Consider the following 19,893-nt stretch of genomic DNA (forward strand, 5'->3'; position numbering starts at 1 on the left):
ACTCTAATCCTTTTTTTTTAATCGTCATTTGAGCTTCTTGCTTTTTTTGTTTTTTTTTTTTTAATTCCTGGTTGCGCTGTGTCTTCATTGCTTCCCCGTGGGCTTTCTCTAGTTGTGGTGAGCGGGGGCTACTCTTCGTTGCAGTGCGTGGGCTTCTCATTGTGGTGGCTTTTCTTGTTGCAGAGCATGGGCTCTAGGTGCGCAGGCTTCAGCAGTTGTGGCACGTGGGCTCAGTAGTTGTGGCTCGCGGGCTCTAGAGCACAGGCTCAGTAGCTGTGGCGCACGGGCTTAGTTGCTCCACGGCATGTGGGATCTTCCCATACCAGGGATCGAACCGTGTCCCCTGCACTGGCAGGCGGATTCGTAACCACTGTGCCACCAGGCAAGTCCCATCTAGCACTCTAATCCTTAAGAAAAAAAATAAAATTGAGTTGTGTACACAAGAGATTTAAATTTATATATAAGACTGAAGGCAGCCTTAGTTTGAAGGAACACTTTTAAGAAATTAGATTATCATACAGGCACTCAAATAGCCTAAAAGGGTTATGATTTTTCTCTTAAAGATCAAACCAGTTTAGAGTTATTTTATTCCTTTTTATTCTGTGTTCTGCTTATGTTTGGCAGCAAATGTTAAGTTCATCCTCTTGAGACTCAACGTTTCTATTTACTATGAATAGAAGAAATTTTCTCAAATGTGTGATTCTTTACTCCACACTTGCACCTTTAAAATCCTTTCTTCTACTTCTGTCCTATCCCTTGAAAGAGTTGATAGAGTGTCTTCTATGATATATAACAACAAATAGATGTTCTGAAGATAAAACCAACTATATTCTTATACTGAGTTGAGAATTTTCCAGTTTTATCAGCAAGGAATTTAATCTTACTTTTAAAAGCATTCTTCATCCTTTGTATGAAGACTTAAAGACAGATTCTGATCACATGTTGCAATTATCAAACCCACTCCCAGATAATTTGATAAAAGAAAATGTGCTGACCCATGTATTTTACCACAGGCAAGATTTAAAAGGGCATAGTAACTCAACACTCCTTCGTTTTGGCCCAATGTCCATTTTCACTGGAGCATTCTGCTTTCTTAAAGTAGGGTTTTCTCCATTTTTTGACTCCTTAGAGCAATGTTTTTCAGCCTTTTTCCATTACTGCACCCTAAGGAATCTTTCTAGCCTTTTTTTTTTCCCATGGTGCTCTTTACCGTGACATTTTAATACCACAGATATATCGTCTACCTCTTTATGTGCCATATGTAGATCTGTGCTTTTATACATAAAAAGATGTTTTACGTTCTCCTCCTAAGAACCCACGTAAAGCAAACACATTTTTGGATCTCTTAGGAGATGTGGGGGACGTTTTCTTCATTTGTTCCATAGCAGAAACATACCTGACTTTCCGGATATCATTTATCTGTCATTCTCATCTATCTGGAACTTAATCACAACCCATAGATGAAGAAAAAAGCAAGCAAAATAGCTGTCTCAAAGCCTGTGGACTACAACTGATTTTCTCAACTCAGTGGGGACCACCTGGACAGCTACTTTGAGCCTGTTTATTCTTATCTTCGGCATAAGGCTAATCTCTTGGTTGTATCTCTTCCCAGCTCAGAAGCCATGACCTACTAGGAAGTTAGGTGTTTGGGCTGCCCCGTGCAGGCACTCAGACAGGAGCAAGAGGTGATAACTGACAGTGACGTTAGAGGAAAACTAAAAAGAGGAATTTGAGGCCATTTAGTGCAGGAGTAAAGCAGCCCCAACACCTCCATAAGTCCTTGAAGTTACCACTCACCGTATTACAGCACAGTATAATTTTAATGACATGAAGGACTGTTCTGGCAGCTCTCGGCAAATGTTAAACGCCTGATACGTACCAGGGACTGTGGGTACAATGATGAGCAGGATAGAAACTGTTCTGTTAGGGTTTTTACTGGGGCTTTAGATTTTCGTGGCACATGATTCTGTTAAGATGAAGGTTGGCACCTAAAGGAGTCAGCTTCAGTTATCTGGAAGATTAACCCATGGACCCACTGCTTGCACATCAATACATACATTTGCAAGAAATGTTTACCTGCGTAATATCCGTCTTTTAAGGAAAACAGCATTTCCCTGGGTTCGATGAAGCTGTCGGATGTAATTCACGTGAGGATCCTTTGTCATTTCCTTGTTCTTTCCACATCTCTCAGACCACAGACATCTCCAACACCAGTACTGCCTTCCTCTTGTTCTGCAAAGCTTTCCTGGAGAAGAGGAAAGGGGGGCAGCTTACCTGTTCCCATTAACTTTATATGTGAAAGTACCTACTGGTGTAGCTTTTGTTCAGCAACAACTGGAGTTGGCTGTGGGAGGTCTTTACTCTTCACCTGCTCCTTGAGATTTGCATGACGTGGACTCATGGCTGTCGAAAGTCAGACTCTGTTTTTCTTACCACGTCAGCCTTCACAGTTCTATGCACGTGTGAACATAATTTGATGACAGCAGTATACCATTTAGCATTTGTATGGCAGAGTTTGACATGTGTGTTTAAAAAGAAAGAAAGAAAAAAAATCCATCTCTCTCCTTTCTTTTCATCAAGATGTTTCTTCATCTAGAAAGTGCTTAACCTGGTTTCTTCCGATTTTTTTGTTCTGCCTTGCTAACTCAGTGCATTTATAGGTTGTGAAGACAGTAGGTCCATTGGTTGGGCCAGAATATCCTTACCTAGAACTAAAATAGATGATAAAGGATTCACCCCGTTAACTTTCTTGAGGCAACCAAGAGTCCAGTGAGGTTTTATTTGTGGGGAGATGCAGAAATGTGAAATGGGATAACATGCTTTCTAGGTCTAAATTGGTTCCACAATTAAGTTTCTGGACTCCACTGCACATATCCACCAGCTGTACCTGTTGCCTTTCTAGAACATTCGTTCAGGTTGCTAAGGACAATCTTAAACTTGCACTATACCAGAGAATTTCAGGATTTCTGTGGCTTAGATAGCATTTTACTTGTTCTAAAATAAATACATGTCTTCATAAAGCTAGTTCTCAAATACAGATTAATGACCTGCTTAAGGGCTGCATAACTACTGTCAATATGTGTCCCCACCCCCCCGCCCCATTTCACAGATCACCACGATGAACAGAACCTAGTACCTTGATATCACACAAGAGTAACCAGGAAATACTGTGATTTTTGATAAACAGTGCTCCTATGGGATTTTATTCCTCTTAACCACCTGAGCAGTTGGTGACTCTCTGGGGCGTATGTAGTGCATACTCTCAAAGGGTAAACAGGTTTAATACCAATGCATTCCTAAAAGGTTGAATTATATCTTTGCATGCCTCTGGGGTGAGTAGAAGATAACGATTAACAGAAACATTTATTTTTCGTTACCCAGGGGTTACACTGGTCGTTGACATTAATCAGTTTTTGGAGAAGGAGAAGCAAAGTGATATTTTGTCTGTTTTGAAGTCTGCCGTTGGTAATACAAACGATGTAATGCCCGAATGTGCTGACAGGTACTATGACACCCTTGCGAAGGCAAAAGAGCAAAAATCTAAAAGTGGTAAGCTTCTTCATCGTTTAGCACAAACTAAATTTGCATTTTGAATATGATGGTTTCTGTGGTATTGTGTTACCTTAATTTTAAGACAGATAATCGCTTTCAAATGAACGTTTCTGAAATGTTTATCATCTCGGGCAAAGGAAATTTTTTAGGTGTTGCTTTTCCTTTTTTGTCTCTTAGAAAGCTGTGATTAACTTGATGGCTGTGTGTGCGTGCCATATACTAGAGAAAATACAGTATTAAAGGAGACTTTACAGAAAGTAGGGCAGATATAGGGTAGCCTCCTCAAAGACATCTCCTGCTTTCCTTTAAAAGAGTTATTGTCTTTCTCTCAAACCTTAATCCTTGTCCTTTTGCCCCAGAGTCCCCATGCTTCTAAAATGGAGTTCTGATAGTGTCTGTCATAATGAAATAAATACTGGAAAAAAAAAAAAAAAAAAAGAAGACTTTGCTTCCTATAGATCTTGCTGTTGAGCCATCCCTCTAGTGGTACAAACTGATTTTTACACTAATATTTCTCTCCATCCTTTTTGAAACAAATGACACATTATTATACAATATTAAGTGGAAGTAAAAAGTAATTTTGAAAGTACAAAATAAGCAGCAAATTGGTCTCCAAGAGCCTTGGCATATACTTAGGCCTGTACAATCCAATGGCAGATCATGAAATATTAGCTGTGGAAACTGTGTTTTAGATCATGAGTTTAAGACTCATTTTTCAGATTTAGAAAATCTTGATGACATTTTGGACAGAGGGAGAAAATGACAAATCCAAGGAGATTAATTTTTGGCAGAGATAATCCATCATCTCTTTAGTAGATTTTTGTTGAGCACTTGCTATGTCCTAGTGTCAAGGATCAAGGTGTCTCCTGACTCTTAGGCTGGTGTTTACTTGTACCACATCATGGGTCATGTACATAGTACTTTTCATCTTTAGGAAACTGCTGTGACAATATATGGCCTTAGAAGTGGAACTTAAGGAAAAAAAAATATTTTTTTTTTTAGTTCACTGGAAGTCTGTCCAAAAGTACCCTATGTACTTCCTTGTAAATTAGTCTGATGTATTTCTCACTTGGGAATTCTACCCTCCAATTCCACAAATTTTCTGTTAATGAAATGGAAACGGGGCTACTGGCCATCTCCTACTTGGCACCTGATCACCCTTGAGCCTCTCTCTGTTCCCTTCACAACTCTTCATCAGGAGTTACTGTAGTGCCCCTACCTCATCCTTCATGAGGAAAGAATTGTACAACTGTATTTATGCAGGGGTGAGTTCCTAGAGATGACCCATCATAATTTCAGAATCATCCTGGCCCAAACTTAGTTTTATCTTCTTTTCCCTAAACTTGCCTACTCCTCTTCCCAAGTGCCATGTCCTGGTCAGTGAAGAAAAAATGTCCCGAGGTAACTAATTTAGAAACATAGGAGATACCTTAGATTCATTTTTTTCTGGAAACAAAAAGAGAGTTGGGACTTTGTTAGAGATTGTGTTGAAACTGTAGATCAATTTGAAGCATATTGCCATCTTAACAATATTGAGTCTTCTGATCCATGTACATGGTATATCTTTGCTTTTAATTAGGTCTTTAATTCTTTCAACAATGTTTTGTAGTTTTCAATGTATAGGGCTTGCATTTCTTTAGTTGCATTTATTCCTACGTATTTTATTATTTTTGATGCCATTGTAAATGTTTTTTAATTTCACTTTGGGGTTGTTTCTTGCTCACATATAGAAATATAATTGATTTTTTTATTGAGATATATCACATACCATAAAATTCACTCTTTTAAGGTGTGAAATTCAGAAGTTTTTACTTAACACTAAAAACACCACCACTAGTTAATTTGCCTTTTAATAAAGGATATTTTTCCTTATAATAAACAAAGCCCCTTACCTATTACCCATTGCTCCCCACCCCCAACTTTCAGCCCCAGGCAATCGCTAATCTACTCTCTGTCTCTCTGATTTTGCCTCTTCTGGACATTTCATATAAATTAAATCATACTGTGTTTGGCTTCTTTCACGTAGTGTAATGTTTTCAAAGTTCAACCATGTTGTAGCACGTATCAGTTCTTCATTTCTTTTTATGGCTGATAATATTCCATTGTATGAATATGCCACATTTTGTTTATCCATTCATCAGTTGATAGAATTTAGATTTTTTTCTCCAGTTTTGGCTATCCTGAATCATACTTTTGTAAACATTTGTATTCAAGCTTTTGTGTGGGCATATTTTCATAAAATTGATTTGTGTATATTGATTTTGTATCCTGCAACCTTCCTGGACTCATCTATTCTAATAGTTTTTTAGTGGATTCTTGGGCTGCCACCTGTTGTTATAAATAAAGTTTTATTGTAATTCAACCACACTCATTAATTTACATATCGTCTCTGGCTGCTTTCATGCTACACTGGCAGAGTCAAGTAGCTGTATGAGAGACCTGTAGCACACAAGACTGAAAATATTTACTCTCTGGCCCTTTATAGAAAAAGATTGCCAACCCCTGTTCTAGAAGGAAGAGGAAAAACTTTCTAGCCAACTAAAGACTAACTTTCATTTCCAATAGAGCTGTGAACATTATTTGGGGGAGTGAATGGGATGATTTATTCTTATTCTTTCACCTCTGATTCTAGGATGTCTATTTTTTCCCAAACAAGTGTTCACTCGTTGGTAGATCACTCAGCCTTATTGTTCAGTTTAGGTCTTATATAGGTATGATTTTGTCTGGAAGGCACCTAGAAAGTATGCTTCCTTATAGAATGCTCACCACCTCTTAACTCACGGGTATCTTTCTCTTGTATGATTCCTCAAAGGCCCGTAATTAGTCTTTTCCCTAAGTAACAAACCAACTGTATTTCTCTTGTTCTGGAGATGCCCTCCTCAGCCTTTGATCTGACTCTAAACTCATACTTGATGTGAAAATGATAAAATTCTCTTTTTCTATTATCCACTGACATCCCAACTCAAATAACCCTTACAGTGCCAATGTGGTTGTCTTTTTATTTATTTATTTATTTATTTATTTATTTATTTATTATTTTTATTTTTGGCTGCATTGGGTCTTCGTTACTGAATACGGGCTTTCTCTAGTTGCGGCGAGCAGGGGCTACTCTTCATTACAGTGGTGCATGGGCTTCTCATTGCGATGGCTTCTCTTGTTGCAGAGCACAGGCTCTAGGCATGCGGGCTTCAGTAGTTGTGGCATGGGGGCTCAGTAGTTGTGGCTCATAGCTTAGTTGCTCCACGGCATGTGGAATCTTTCTGGACCAGGGCTCAAACCCGTGTCCCCTGCATTGGCAGGCGGATTCTTAACCACTGTGCCACCAGGCAAGTCCCAATGTGGTTGGCTTTTAACCAACTAAGCACTTTTTACTTCTCAGTTCTTATGAAAATAAAACATACCCATTTTCACCATCTTTATTTGCTTTCTTTCCTTCCCACTGAGAGAGTTGCCTTAGAAAGGGTTTTCATTATTCTGAAAGCACTTGTGAATCTGACAACTGTTGGTGATTGAAAATATGATTACTTGTGATCATCCTAATTTGACTATACAATATATTTTCTAGTAGACCAGCATTTCTAAACAGATAACAACTGCCTGACTGCCCATTTGAAGAGAGATATATCTCTGTTCCTGGGCATTGACAGAACAGTTGAGGGGCATTAAAAGCCAAGTAAAGAATCAACACACATGGGCTTCCCTGGTGGCACAGTGGTTGAGAGTCCGCCTGCCGATGCAGGGGACACGGGTTCGTGCCCCGGTCCGGGAAGGTCCCACATGCCACGGAGCAGCTGGGCCCGTGAGCCATGGCCACTGAGCCTGTGCGTCCAGAGCCTGTGCTCCGCAACGGAAGAGGCCACAGCAGTGAGAGGCCCGCATACAGCCAAAAAAAAAAAAAAAAAAGAAAACCAAATAAAGAATCAACACACATTAAATCAACACGCCTTAAAGTTATCTCTGCTTAGATATTTGAATCCATTTAAATATTCTTTGAGGAAATTCAGTCAAATTTTGATTTACCTATAAAGGCAATTGCTCTAATGCGCACTTGGCATCAGTTGGCTTAGCTTGGTCAGAAGTTTCTGTTTTATTGTTGTTTTTAGCTCTCTGATCTGGGACAAGAATCATAACCATTCAACAAAATAAACAGATTGCTAAATAGGAAGTATAGCACATAAATTCATGAGGAGATATTCTTCTTGGCCAATTTAAGCCATGACTGCCATAGTTTTGTTTTGTTTTTTTCTAGTATCCACCCCACGCCCACCCCACCCCCCGCAAAATTAAGTTCTTTCAACATTTTTTTTCTGCTTTTGTGTGGTTGTGTAGAGCAAGATGAGTCAGAGGGACCAGGAATTTTCCTTTTCCCTGCTTAGTGACCTCAGAGGTTGTGTATGCCATTTTGTGCTTTGAATAAAGTTGTCTGCAAAGATGAGTCACTTCTGCTTTGGTTTAATGCAGATCATTAAATAAAGGGTTCTCGCAACTTCCCTGGTGGTGCAGTGGTTACGAATCCGCCTGCCAGTGCAGGGGACACAGGTTACATCCCTGGTCCGGGAAGATCCCACATGCTGCAGAACAACTAAGCCCGTGCGCCACAACTACTGAGCCTGTACTCTAGAGCTCAGAAGCCACAACTACTGAGCCCGCAAGCCACAACTACTGAAGCCCGTGCGCCTGGAGCCCGTGCTCCACAACAAGAGAAGCCACTGCAATAAGAAGCCCATGCCCCACAACAAAGAGTAGCCCCCGGTTACCGCAACTAGAGAAAGCCCGCGTGTAGCAACCAAGACCCAGCACAGCCAAAACTTAATTAGTTAATTAATTTTAAAAAATAATAATAATGGGTCTTCCTTAAATAATGGGTCACAGCCCTTGTAGGTCACTCCTTTTCAAAGAAGTTGCTGGAAGCCTTTCTAAATAAAGACGATTCTTCCTCATCCGTCTCCCCTGTCTCCTTGTGTTGCTATCCACATCTACCTGGGGTATCCATCCTTGTTTGCTTTTCCTTCTTGTTGGCCATTTGCAACTCTTTTCATCCTCATGAAAAACTTGGTATGCGGAACCAGCATTAGACATTACTCTCTCCTCCGTTTTCTTTGGCTTAGAAGGGAGCTGCCATTGAATACATAGAATTCATTCCATTTTAATGAGTCCTCGCTAATGATTTTAACACACTGTCTGAATGTTTGGTGAAAAGCATATTCATTCAATTAATTTACTTATTGAAGAAACTACATTAATATTGAAAGTTTCCATGTTCCTCTCTGGAATTTAACAAACCTTTTTCTTTAGTGTCTACTGAAGGTTCGTGGCTCAAACTCAACCTGCAGGAGAAATATGATTACTACTACAACATCGATTCAAAAGAGAGTTCCTGGGTCGCACCTGAATCCTGCTTGCTTAAAGAATCATGGCTCATGGGAAAAGAAATTGAGGTAGGACGTTGGTGCTTGATGAGAAGGTGTACTATATAAAGATAAATGTGATTGCTTTTCTACTTTTGAATCATGGAATTGATGGGAAGAACTAATTTATTTGAAGACCGGATAGGGAGTAAAGTCTTCATGAACTACAGTTGGATGTGGCTGCATGGTTACTGACTTTTAGAATGTTTTCCGTATGTCAGAGCAACACCAAACAGCACTAGGGGAATAAAGCTCTTTCAGCTTCTTTAGGATGAGAGATTATCCTAAGAAATCAATCTCCAGGTTTTCCTTGACACCAAAGCTCAATTAGTGGTAATTCCTTGGTTGTAAGTATTCAAAATGTCTTATTTCTTTCCCCCCAACCTCAACCTATAACAAAGATGCATAGGTCCATTAAAGTGAATAATGCTTCCCCAGGAGAAATACTCTTGAAGGAATGTTCACCAAGATTGCTTTGGACTTGAGACCAAAAGTTGGACCCGGAAGATGTGAAAATCGCGCTTTGATCCAGGCATTGTAGTTTAAAGAGAAAATCCTTCTAATAATTGAGTTTGGTCTTGAAAAAAATAGAACTCACAAATGTAGATCTTATAAAACTGTTCACAGTCACCAGCATCAAAGATACTGCAGGGCAGCAGTATTGTGGACAGAATCACCGGTGCGGTATTTACCAAAACTCGGAGAAAAAAACTGTGGCTTGGGGATGACAATGCCACAGAAATCCTGAATGACAAGAAGATAGTGAAAAACATATTTATTAACTAATTTCAAATGTGTAAAGTTCCCAGAGTTTATAGGAAAATGGCATTGTGGAAATGAACTATTAGTGCTGCTTTGTTGAAAAATGAAATTATGGCCAGTATTTAAAAACCGTATGCGCTCATTGAAAGGATATGTCAAACTGTGAAGAAGCAGCATTGAAGGGTTAAATCAGAGCCAGAACTGCTCATGTGGCATCCAAAGATGCCCTAGGTGTAACTTCGTGAAGTGGAGTATCAGGATTAATAAAAAGTGGAGGGTCTATGCTGTTAAACAAAAAAAAATTCTAGTCAATCTGAAATTACTGAATTTATTCAAGAATGTGCATATGTCTCCTTAAAAGTATTTATGCATCTTTTATATGATTTCACTTTTAATTGTTTAAATTAACCATCCATTGAGTCCAGTCACACTGGATAAGAGACATCCGCCATAGAAGCGAGTCCAGTCTTTGCTTGCGTCTCTCAAAGAACATAAAAGTAAACCCAGTTCATCGTCCACATGAAGACTTCTCACAATCCCCCTTCTTCCTTTTTTTCTCATTCATCTAGGTTTCCCTGTCTGCCCTCAATAGCACTTATCTTTCCTCTCCCACCGCCTTTTCTTCTGCTCCAAGTCTTTTATTTTCTCCCAAGTTTATTTTGAGTTTTCCCCTACTCATTGCAGGGATCTGCCTCCTCTGGCCTGGGCAAGAAAAGCCCAAGGACTTCATGGGCACTGCAGTCTTTCCCTCAGGAGAGGGAGGAGGTGATGCATACTCTTACTGTAATCATCCTTGTCTCTTTTACACTCTGAGGAGATCGGGCCTCTTGCCTGGTCCCTGCCAGCATCATCTATACACCGCTACCTCCAAATCCTGAGACCATTCAACCTCATTCTCATACCATCTCAGCACAAAGTTCGGAGGATTCCAGAACCGTATCACTAGAGAGAAGCTGAGCCAGTTCATCCCTCGGCTCTGGTCAGACCTTTTTTACACCAAGCCAGAAAGAGCTGTGCAGATCATTTTCTGAAAGATAAAATTTCCAGCAGCTGTTCTCTATGCTCCTTTCATCTGATGTGTGAAGTGTAACCATAAGAAATATCTCTTGCCAGGACATTATTGAGGAAGTTACAGCAGATTACATTCGTGAGAAGATGTGGTCTGCTACCGAAGATATGCTTCTGCGCTTTCAAGCCGCAACCTCAGGACCCCTCCTTAGGAAAGAGTATGAAGCTAGGAAATCATTTTTGTATGAACAAGAAGAGCACGTGATCAAAATACAGGTATGTGAGTCACCTACCACTCGTTACAGAAAACTCATTCCATGAAAATGTTATTTGATAACAGGACAGTCAACTACCAGCATTCTAATAAACAAATGTGACTGCAGATTTTGTTCTTAATCAGTGCCCCTGAGTCTACTTTATTGAAGACTCCGAGATGGGAAGGATGTTGGATGATTTTTCACCTGTGGTCTTCTGGAAAGTATTCAGGACACTGTGAATACTCAGAGGCAGGGGAATACCTGAGATCAGAGTTGAAATCCTGTTTCTCTAAAAAGGCGGATATCCTTGTATCACCTACTGTCTGACCTCAGGTGCTTTTGAATTGGTTTCTTAGTGGTTAGTGGATGTTGAGTGGCGTCTGAGTTTCTATACTCTTGTAGCCTAAAGAACAGAATAGCTCATGAAATAAATGTAGCATCTCTGAGGCTATCTTCCCTCTTATATAATCTCCTTCTTCATTCAGGCCTGCAAGAGGCATCCTCATTCCCAACCTTTTTCTTCTTAAGCTTGCATGACTTGTCCGAATGTTCTGGTTCACAGGAGAGGAACTTGCTAGATTTAGATGTTTCTATTCTGTGTTCCCCTAGCATCCTCTCTCAACCACCACGCTGGTTTCCAAAAGGCTGTGTGTTTGTTCCTTTTTCTGCATCCAAAGTGATACTGTTGTTGATGAGCATAGTTTGGTGGCTTTTTGCTTTGGCCAGTAACTATTAAATTTCCAAAATTGAAAGGTTGTAAGTTGAAGGGCTTCTCTTTTGTGATCATTGGTGTACTGATCTGCTTCCCCACCTAACTATAATATTGTACAGGGCAGAAGATGAGTTTTTAAAACTTTTGTATTCTTGTGTCTTGCATATGATAGGTGCTCAAATATCTGAGTTTGCTCAGAGCTTAAGATGTTAGAAGGCAGGAATGATTAATTTTTTTTTTTACTTCCTTTTTTTTTTTTAACATCTTTATTGGGGTATAATTGCTTTACAATGGTGTGTTAGTTTCTGCTTTATAACAAAGTGAATCAGTCATACATAAACATATGTTCCCATATGTCTTCCCTGTTGCGTCTCTCTCCCTCAGGAATGATTAATTTTTTAAAAGAAACTTCTTCTATAAACTTGATACTCAGGCTTCACTGGTGGCACAGTGGTTAAGAATCCGCCTGCCGATGCAGGGGACATGGGTTCGAGCCCTGGTCCGGGAAGATCCCACATGCCGCGGAGCAACTAAGCCCATGCACCATAACTACTGAGCCTGCACTCTAGAGCCCGCGAGCCACAACTACTGAGCCCGCGAGCCACAACTACTGAAGCCTGCGCACCTAGAGCCCGTGCTCTGCAACAAGAGAAGCCACCCCAATGAGAAGCCCATGCACTGCAACAAAGAGTAGCCCCCACTCGCTGCAACTAGAGAAAGCCCGTGCACAGCAATAAAGACCCAATGCAGCTAAAAATCAAATAAATAAAATAACTAAATTTTAAAAAAAAACTTGATACTCAAAGGAGTTTTCTAGGTGAACCCGTAAGTTTTCCAGTTTATTCCTTCTTTAAATAAATGGTAGACAAAACACACAGGAAGTGAACAAAATCTTAAGTATAACATCATCTACACTGATGCTGAGGCTCTACTTTTGCACAGAATTCGAAGAGTGTTAGCCAGTGTGACACAATTTGGACCAACCTCAAGCTCTCCAGTCTGCCCAGAGCTGTGTTGTAGTTGGAAGACACTCTACAGAGCCCTCTAGTATAAAATCCGCCTGATGTTAGGACCCAGGGCTAAAATCATGAGAGAGCTGGGGAAAAGATGGAAACAGTCACCTGGAGCCTTTCCTCCCCACCTCCGTGGAAGCAGCAGTATTGAAGAAGAAGCCATTACACTATGAAGTCACCCCGTGATGACTTCCTTCCCCCTGCTTCTGACAGTTTTCTAACAAGGAGGACGTGAGGTCTAAAGTCAGGCTATAGCCTAGAGATGAATGTGGTCTGACCCAGAAAACCAGAAGACCATGAACCAAAGGGCATCATGCTAATCTCATTTTTTGCAGAAGTGGCTGATTCATTCCAAATTAGGGGAATGATGTCAAATCTGAAGATTTCCCCTCCGTGGAACAGCTCAAACTTCTTAGCTGGCTGCATCAACCCCAGACACAGTAGTCTCAACAAATTCAGAGAAAAAGCTCCCAGGCTGAGGGCAAACACACCCCAGCCCCGCTGTGCTACCACTGACAGTCTCCTCCCAAGGAGCTAGATATGGTACAGAGAGTGTATGTCATCACTAGCCAATCCTTTGTCTCAGACAACTCAGAAGGTGGCCAAGTAAACACAGAGGAAGGTAATGAGAATCTATTATAACCATATTATATTTGAACAGTAAGAAAGCCCTGAAAAAATGGCCAACATTTAAGAAGAGAGCCAGAAAAAAATCTCAAACAAAAATGAAAATTTTATAGCCAAAAAAAAAGAAAAATGGATATAAGTTGTAAAACATAAATTAACATCTAAGGATTCTCATATTCCAGGAGACAGTAGAAATGTTGATACTGAAACTGCTTTATGCTTTTAAGAAATTTAATAAGATGCATGGACTTGATGAAACAAGACAGCATGATAAAATGAAAAGATAACCCGTAGCTACAGAGAGGAAGAAAAATGACATCCTAGAATGGGAATGAACTTATAACTGCAGAATGTAGAACAGACACTGAAAGCGATTGAAACACGTGGAGAACTTGAGAAAAACCACAGAAAAAGCTAAGAATAGATGACTTAAAATACATTTTCTCATCTGAAGATGATAATACCCATTTTATCGCAGGGTGGTAGGGATTAAATGGGATAATACACATAACAGACTTTGCCCAGTATGCAGCTGTTAAGTGCTCAACAAGTGTTCGAAGTGATGAGGCGGTAGAGATCGTGACTCAGAGGGCAGATAGTGGGGATCCAACATCCAGGTGGTTGGTTGGCCCAGGAAGAGATCAGAAAAATCAAGACAGGAAAAAAGAGTTAGCTACAATATTTTTTTCCTTGAACTGAAGAACGCTGAAATGCCACTTTGTAGGAAAAAGCATAATAGTGAAATACCAAAACTTAGCCCTGAGAATTACTAAATTATTGAACTTCAGGTCAGAGAGTGCCACAAGCATGGGGGCAAAGAAAAAGAAACAAGCTTCTGTGAAGCAAGTGCAGGTTGTCAGGAGCTGTGGCAGAATCTGGGGCCGGGAGGAAGGGGGTGACCGGATGGGACAGTCCTTCATTACATTGTTTGAATGTAACTGACTACTCTTGCAGGTTGCGGGATTGTAGCCTTAGGCAGAGTGGGAAAAGAGGCCAATATTTAGGGTTTTCTTGGCTAACAGAGAGATCACAGAATTTGTGCTTCAGAAGTTGGTAATTTGAATATTACTATCCTGAGTGCCCAATTATCAAGCGAGGCAACCAATGTAGCAAGCCAGATTTTCTAGAGATTGACAATTAGAATCTATAAAACAAAACAGTATCTTCTGAGGTCTAGGTATCTTGGGAAACTCCTTTGTTACAGCTGAATTGCACAGAAAATATATTTATGGTAACAAAAAACAAAACAAAAACATGGCTATTATAAATTTTCACGCAAGTTCTCATACCAGTCAAGAGAGAGATTGATGTTTTGGTAAGTGCCTTGTCTCTAATTGTTTATAAAAAGCTACTTCTAAATGGCTTTATGGTTTAGAATTCTGTCTCCTTTTGCATTTTTATCAATAGCACCTTTCTCCCAACTTTATACCTATAATTATTTTTAATAAAGAGCCTCTAATTAGAAGAGCCTGCAGTCTCTGGGCCTTGCACAGGAGTTGTGCTGTTAGCACAGAATGAGAAAAGCCAATCCTAATGAAACTAAAACTTACAAACTAAAAAAGAAGAATGTTAAATTTTGACAAATAAAATAGGAAGCCTGTAGTACTCTGCTTCTATAGACCAAAACTTCAAAACCCAGCCAAGTTGCCTTGGTTTGGAAAGGTAGCAATAAAAATATAAATGTAGATTCCAGACAAATCTACATAATCATTAAAGAGATGAAATACAAAATGAAATCTTCAGGAAAGTACTGTTGGTGAGCGCTGAATCCTTAGGACATTAAAAACAGTACAAAACGGACAAGTGGGTTCATTCCACTAATGCAAACATGCTTCAGTATTAGATCTTCTGTTACTACAACAGATTCCTTATCCAGAATCTTTGAGAATCTGAGCTAATAGAGATTAATAGTGTTTCTGGAATTGAGATAATTCCAAAAACACAGAATGAGAAATTGAGCTAATCCCAGTATCTTGGTTACCTTTCAATTTGGATCAAGGAATGGGATGTATAATATTATTGGCACATTTGCACCTCTGTGCTTTAAAACAGTGTTAGCCACAAAAACACGAGTCACCATTGAGACCCATCATGACAAATAAGTTACTAGTTAGACTGCCATTAGTATGAGTGCAATCACAGTTTATCCCGTTTCCCTATTTGTCAATATTCTGTTCTCTACATATTTTCGGTATTACAAACAATGCTGCAACAAAAATCCTTATATATTGTTTTTCTACACAGGTACTTATATTTCCTTGGGCTGGGTATATTGAAAATTAGAAACACTGGGTGAAACGCTAAATAATTTTAAATTTGATACTGCTAAATTCCCTCCAAAAAGGCTAACTCTTTTGTACTTTTCCCAATCCCTACTCCCCATCTATGCTTTTATTCCCCTCACTGCTTGGCAATGAGTGATGTGACAACTTTCCGAAAATTTCTCAGACTGACATTCAAGGCTCTCTCAAGCTTAGAGCCATCTCACATTTTTTGTAGAGGTTCCCAGTATTTGTAGAATTGTGTTCTGTGGTTCCCTGTTTCAGCCAATTCAAGCTACCTTCTCTCTTCCAAGATCCCTCATAGTTTTTGACCCATATGCCTTCTTGTGTTCTAGCACTATGATGGATTGCTTTAAAAGCATATTTGTAAGATGTTTCCATTGGCGGAAGCTGGATAAAAGGGTACATGGAACTCAATGTATTACTGTTGCAGCTTCCTGTGAGTCGATAATTATTTCAAAATTAAGTTTTTTTAAAAAGCATATTTATCATTTCTAGGGATTTAAATTAAGAGGGGAAGTCTGGAGCAAGTACTCAGTTGGCTACTTATTCCATCATGACTGTTTTGTTTTGAATCATTACCAAAAAGTATATTATTTTTTAAATGGCAATAAAATTCCGCATACCTTTTTAAAAAGAAGGAATGAGGTAGATTGATATATGCAGATGTGAAAAGAAATTTATAAAAAATAACTTGAACAAACAAACAAAAAAAAAACACTTGATTTTGGGGAATTCCCTGGTGTCCCAGTGGTTAGAACTCGGCGCTTTCATTGCCGCGGCCCGGGTTCGGTCCCTGGTCAGGGAGCTAAGATCCCGCAAGCTGCGCTGCGAGGCCAAAAACAAACTTGATTTTTTTGTATTTGTCCTTTTTAACACAGAACTTGTATTTCATTTCTAACCTGAAAAACAAAATCAGAGAATTGGAGTGAATTACAAAGATATGTTTCAATAAAAAGATTCTCAAAAATGAATTGGAATATACTTTCTAACAGCTATGGATTTATCATTTTAAAGATACCAGTTTGTGTCCACTTTTTGCAAATGTTTCCTGTAAAAGTTCTCTTTGATGGGGATAACCGTGTAAAGCTATGTTGATGAAGCCTCGTTAAACTTTATGTAAAAATAGATGCAATAATAAAAGGTCAGTCACAGTACTCCTATTTTCAGGGATCCAGAGTCATCTTCCTTTTCAGTCTGGATCACAGTGGCCCACTTGTTGGAGGAAAGCTAATTACTAGTCATTATTTTGAAGCATCTTATATTGTTACCAAATAATACCAGCACCCAATTGATCTGTTTGTATGTTTCAGGGCAATTCCATATTATTATGACTTCTTATCAGCCAGGGCCTTGGTAAAATTAAACTTTCAAACCAGAAACTGGGCTTCCACCCGGTAATTCCTTTCCCAAACTTGGGGCAAGCCTCAGGTGTGAGCTGGTATGCTCTGCCCAGTTTAATGTCCACCCCTAGGGATGGTGTCCAGATGAGATTTGGAAGGGAGGATCCCCGACATTGTCCCAACTCAGTGTCTCCTGAGATGTACTCCGTCCTTGCACTTTCTAAAATAAACTGTTACATGTAAGTAATTCTGTAACTCATTATTTTCCACAGGCTTTTTGGAAGGGACATAAACAGCGGGCCTCCTATATGCACAGGCGACAAATGTTCATTGATAATATTCCTTCTGTTGTGAAGGTAAACACCCTTTCCTACCTTAGTGCTTGACTTAAACTTTTCCCTTCATTTTCATTTTGCTTCTAGAAGACAGACTATGTTTGAGCCTTGACATCAGAAGCAAGTCCTGGGTTTGAGTCATACCTCCACTACTCACTTAGCTGATCATCTTCAAGCAAGTCCATGAAAACACTCTATTGTCTCTGGTCCTTTATAATATATGCTCTTTCTCTAACAAGTCCAAATTGATTATTTAAAATCTGGAGGAAACCCAGTTTTATTTTATGTTCTTCTTATGGTCTTCGCTAATAATGTTTAGAATGCTCAAATTTAACAGTGCAGACCTTAGTTGTAACGCAAATGCAAAACCAATGACAAGAGAAAGTAGAGCTAAGTTAGGGCCTGTATTTAGGTGGTGGGCTGGTCTAACCCAGCTTCCCAGCAAGGCTGGTTGCTCCGAGCTTAGAGAAAGAACACGCAATGGAGTGCCCACTGTCTCGAAGCTGAAAACTAAAGAACTGTACAGCAGTGAACTTGTAGAAACTTGGAAATCCAGATCAGAGTCACAAGAGTGGGACTGGAGAGAGATGGGAATCAGATGAGATTTGTGAAGACTTTTTAAACTGTGAGGACAAAGAATGACATGGTCTAGACCCCTTGTGCATTACTAGCTCCTGAATGAAATGTCCTTTGCTCACCCTGGAACACATGCTTATTCGCTCAGAAAACCATGGGTCACCGTTGGTCCCTCGTGAGACCTCTTGAAATGTTTTCCTGTAAAGACCTAAAGAATATTCGCTGCGTTTAAGGGATGTGGGAAGCGACCCTGAACTTGGTTTCATTTGATCCCCTGACCCGTGGCAACTCTCAGCAAAATGCCTTGCCTGCTTGGCTTTTATTTACTGAGATTAAAGCCAAATAGTACAAAGAGCTACATTACCTTCCCCACCATAACGTGTAACATGTTCTGAACCCCTAGGAGAAAAAGCAACGAAGGAAGTGGAAGATGAAGATTAGGCTTTAGATGTTCATTAGTTGGTAGGCTGCTAATTTTTACTTTTTTATCAAATTATCTCTCAATATTATTTTTAAAAGACTCCATAAAGAGATATGAAAGGTTATCTGGTAATTGCCTGGATTTCTCTTTTTAACTTATTTTTAGATTCAGTCCTGGTTCCGGATGGTAACAGCACGAAAGAATTACCTCTCACGACTGAAGTATTTCAGAGATCATGTAAGAGACACGCATGTGGATTTTTATCCTGGCTGAGGATGAACTAAATGAATACTTTGTTTAATGTTAGCATTGAATGATTTTTATTAAATGGTGGAAATGAACACTAGGAGGAAAAAATAGGTTTTAGAACTCAATGTGATACCATTTGGAGGCTTCTTACATTTTTTTATTCAGAACTCAGGTTCAGAGTGAGACTTCACCATTCAGAACTGGAAAGGAAATGGGTGAGAGAAAACTGATGTGGACTAGTAATGCCAGGGAGAAAAGATTCAACTTTCCAACATTACTTGTAAAGTGCTTATTACTGCTAACCGAGTAATTTAAATAGACACCCACAGGAGGAATTTTTTTAGGATCTTTGAAGAATAGATATGTGAACATAGATTGGACCAACTAAATTTGGTGGTAAAATTCTCTTCCCTTTTTAAATCTCTTTATTTAAACGGTCCCTTTGCAATCTTGTTTATATTTTAGCTAACTTGTTTGCCCCTTTCTTCAAAGAGAATGCAAAAATAAACATTGACTACACCACATCTATATACTATCAGTTCTAAATAGTGTCCCTTTTGAAAACGCTGTCACTCCTTAAATAGTTCTAAATTCTAAAATAGTGAAGTAGATGGGACTCTGGGAGGTTGTGACTGGTCTTGTTTTTTTCGCAGAACAATGAAATTGTGAAAATACAGTCTCTACTGAGAGCAAACAAAGCTAGAGATGACTACAAAACATTGGGTAAGTGGGAGCATTCTGAGACAAAGTATCCCTTATTAACCAGGCAAGGACAAGTTATTTCCATCTGAGTCACTTCAGTGGCGGCTCCAAAAACAGAGGATGCCCGTTATTTCCAGTAGATTTTGACCATTTCAGGCCCCAGGCTCTGAACCAGTACACAAAGGAAGATGTGATGACAGGAAGTGGGCCCTTCTATCTAAATGGAGTGGGGTAAATGCAGTAGATGTGATTTCTTCTTCAAAAGGAATGGGCTGCATGGGGCGGGGGGTTAAAGTAGGAGTTTGAGATTAACGTATACACACTACTATCCATAAACTAGATAATCAACAAGGACCTACCATATAGCACAGGGAACTATATTCAATATCTTATAATAACCTATAATGAAAAAGAATATTAAAAAATATATATATATATGTATATATGAATCACTTCACTGTACACCTGAAACTAACACAGCATTATAAATCAACTACACTTCAATTTTTTAAAAATGCAGTTGGTATAAATACTGATTTTTTATATTAAATTTGAGCTAGAGGCAGGAATCTAATGCAGAAGAGCCAGAAGATTAACTTAAATTTGAATACTGTTTAATTTATTACCTGGCCTGTGATTTTTTTTC

At 39.3% G+C, this 19,893-nt stretch overlaps 1 protein-coding gene across 1 annotated transcript in view; it reads left to right on the forward strand.

Annotated features, from left to right (window-relative positions):
* Positions 1-19,893, forward strand: part of IQGAP2 (IQ motif containing GTPase activating protein 2) — a 289,265-nt gene that overhangs the window by 218,395 nt on the left and 50,977 nt on the right. The window contains exons 15-20 of the mRNA XM_082650860.1: positions 3,382-3,549; positions 8,848-8,990; positions 10,836-11,006; positions 17,237-17,320; positions 18,462-18,533; positions 19,199-19,268. Coding sequence (XP_082506986.1) covers positions 3,382-3,549; positions 8,848-8,990; positions 10,836-11,006; positions 17,237-17,320; positions 18,462-18,533; positions 19,199-19,268 — 708 coding nt within the window. The remainder of the gene's footprint in view (positions 1-3,381; positions 3,550-8,847; positions 8,991-10,835; positions 11,007-17,236; positions 17,321-18,461; positions 18,534-19,198; positions 19,269-19,893) is intronic.

This window comes from Grampus griseus (genome assembly GCF_964374135.1).
Source record: "Grampus griseus genome assembly, chromosome: 3".
Taxonomy (NCBI): Eukaryota; Metazoa; Chordata; class Mammalia; order Artiodactyla; family Delphinidae; genus Grampus; species Grampus griseus.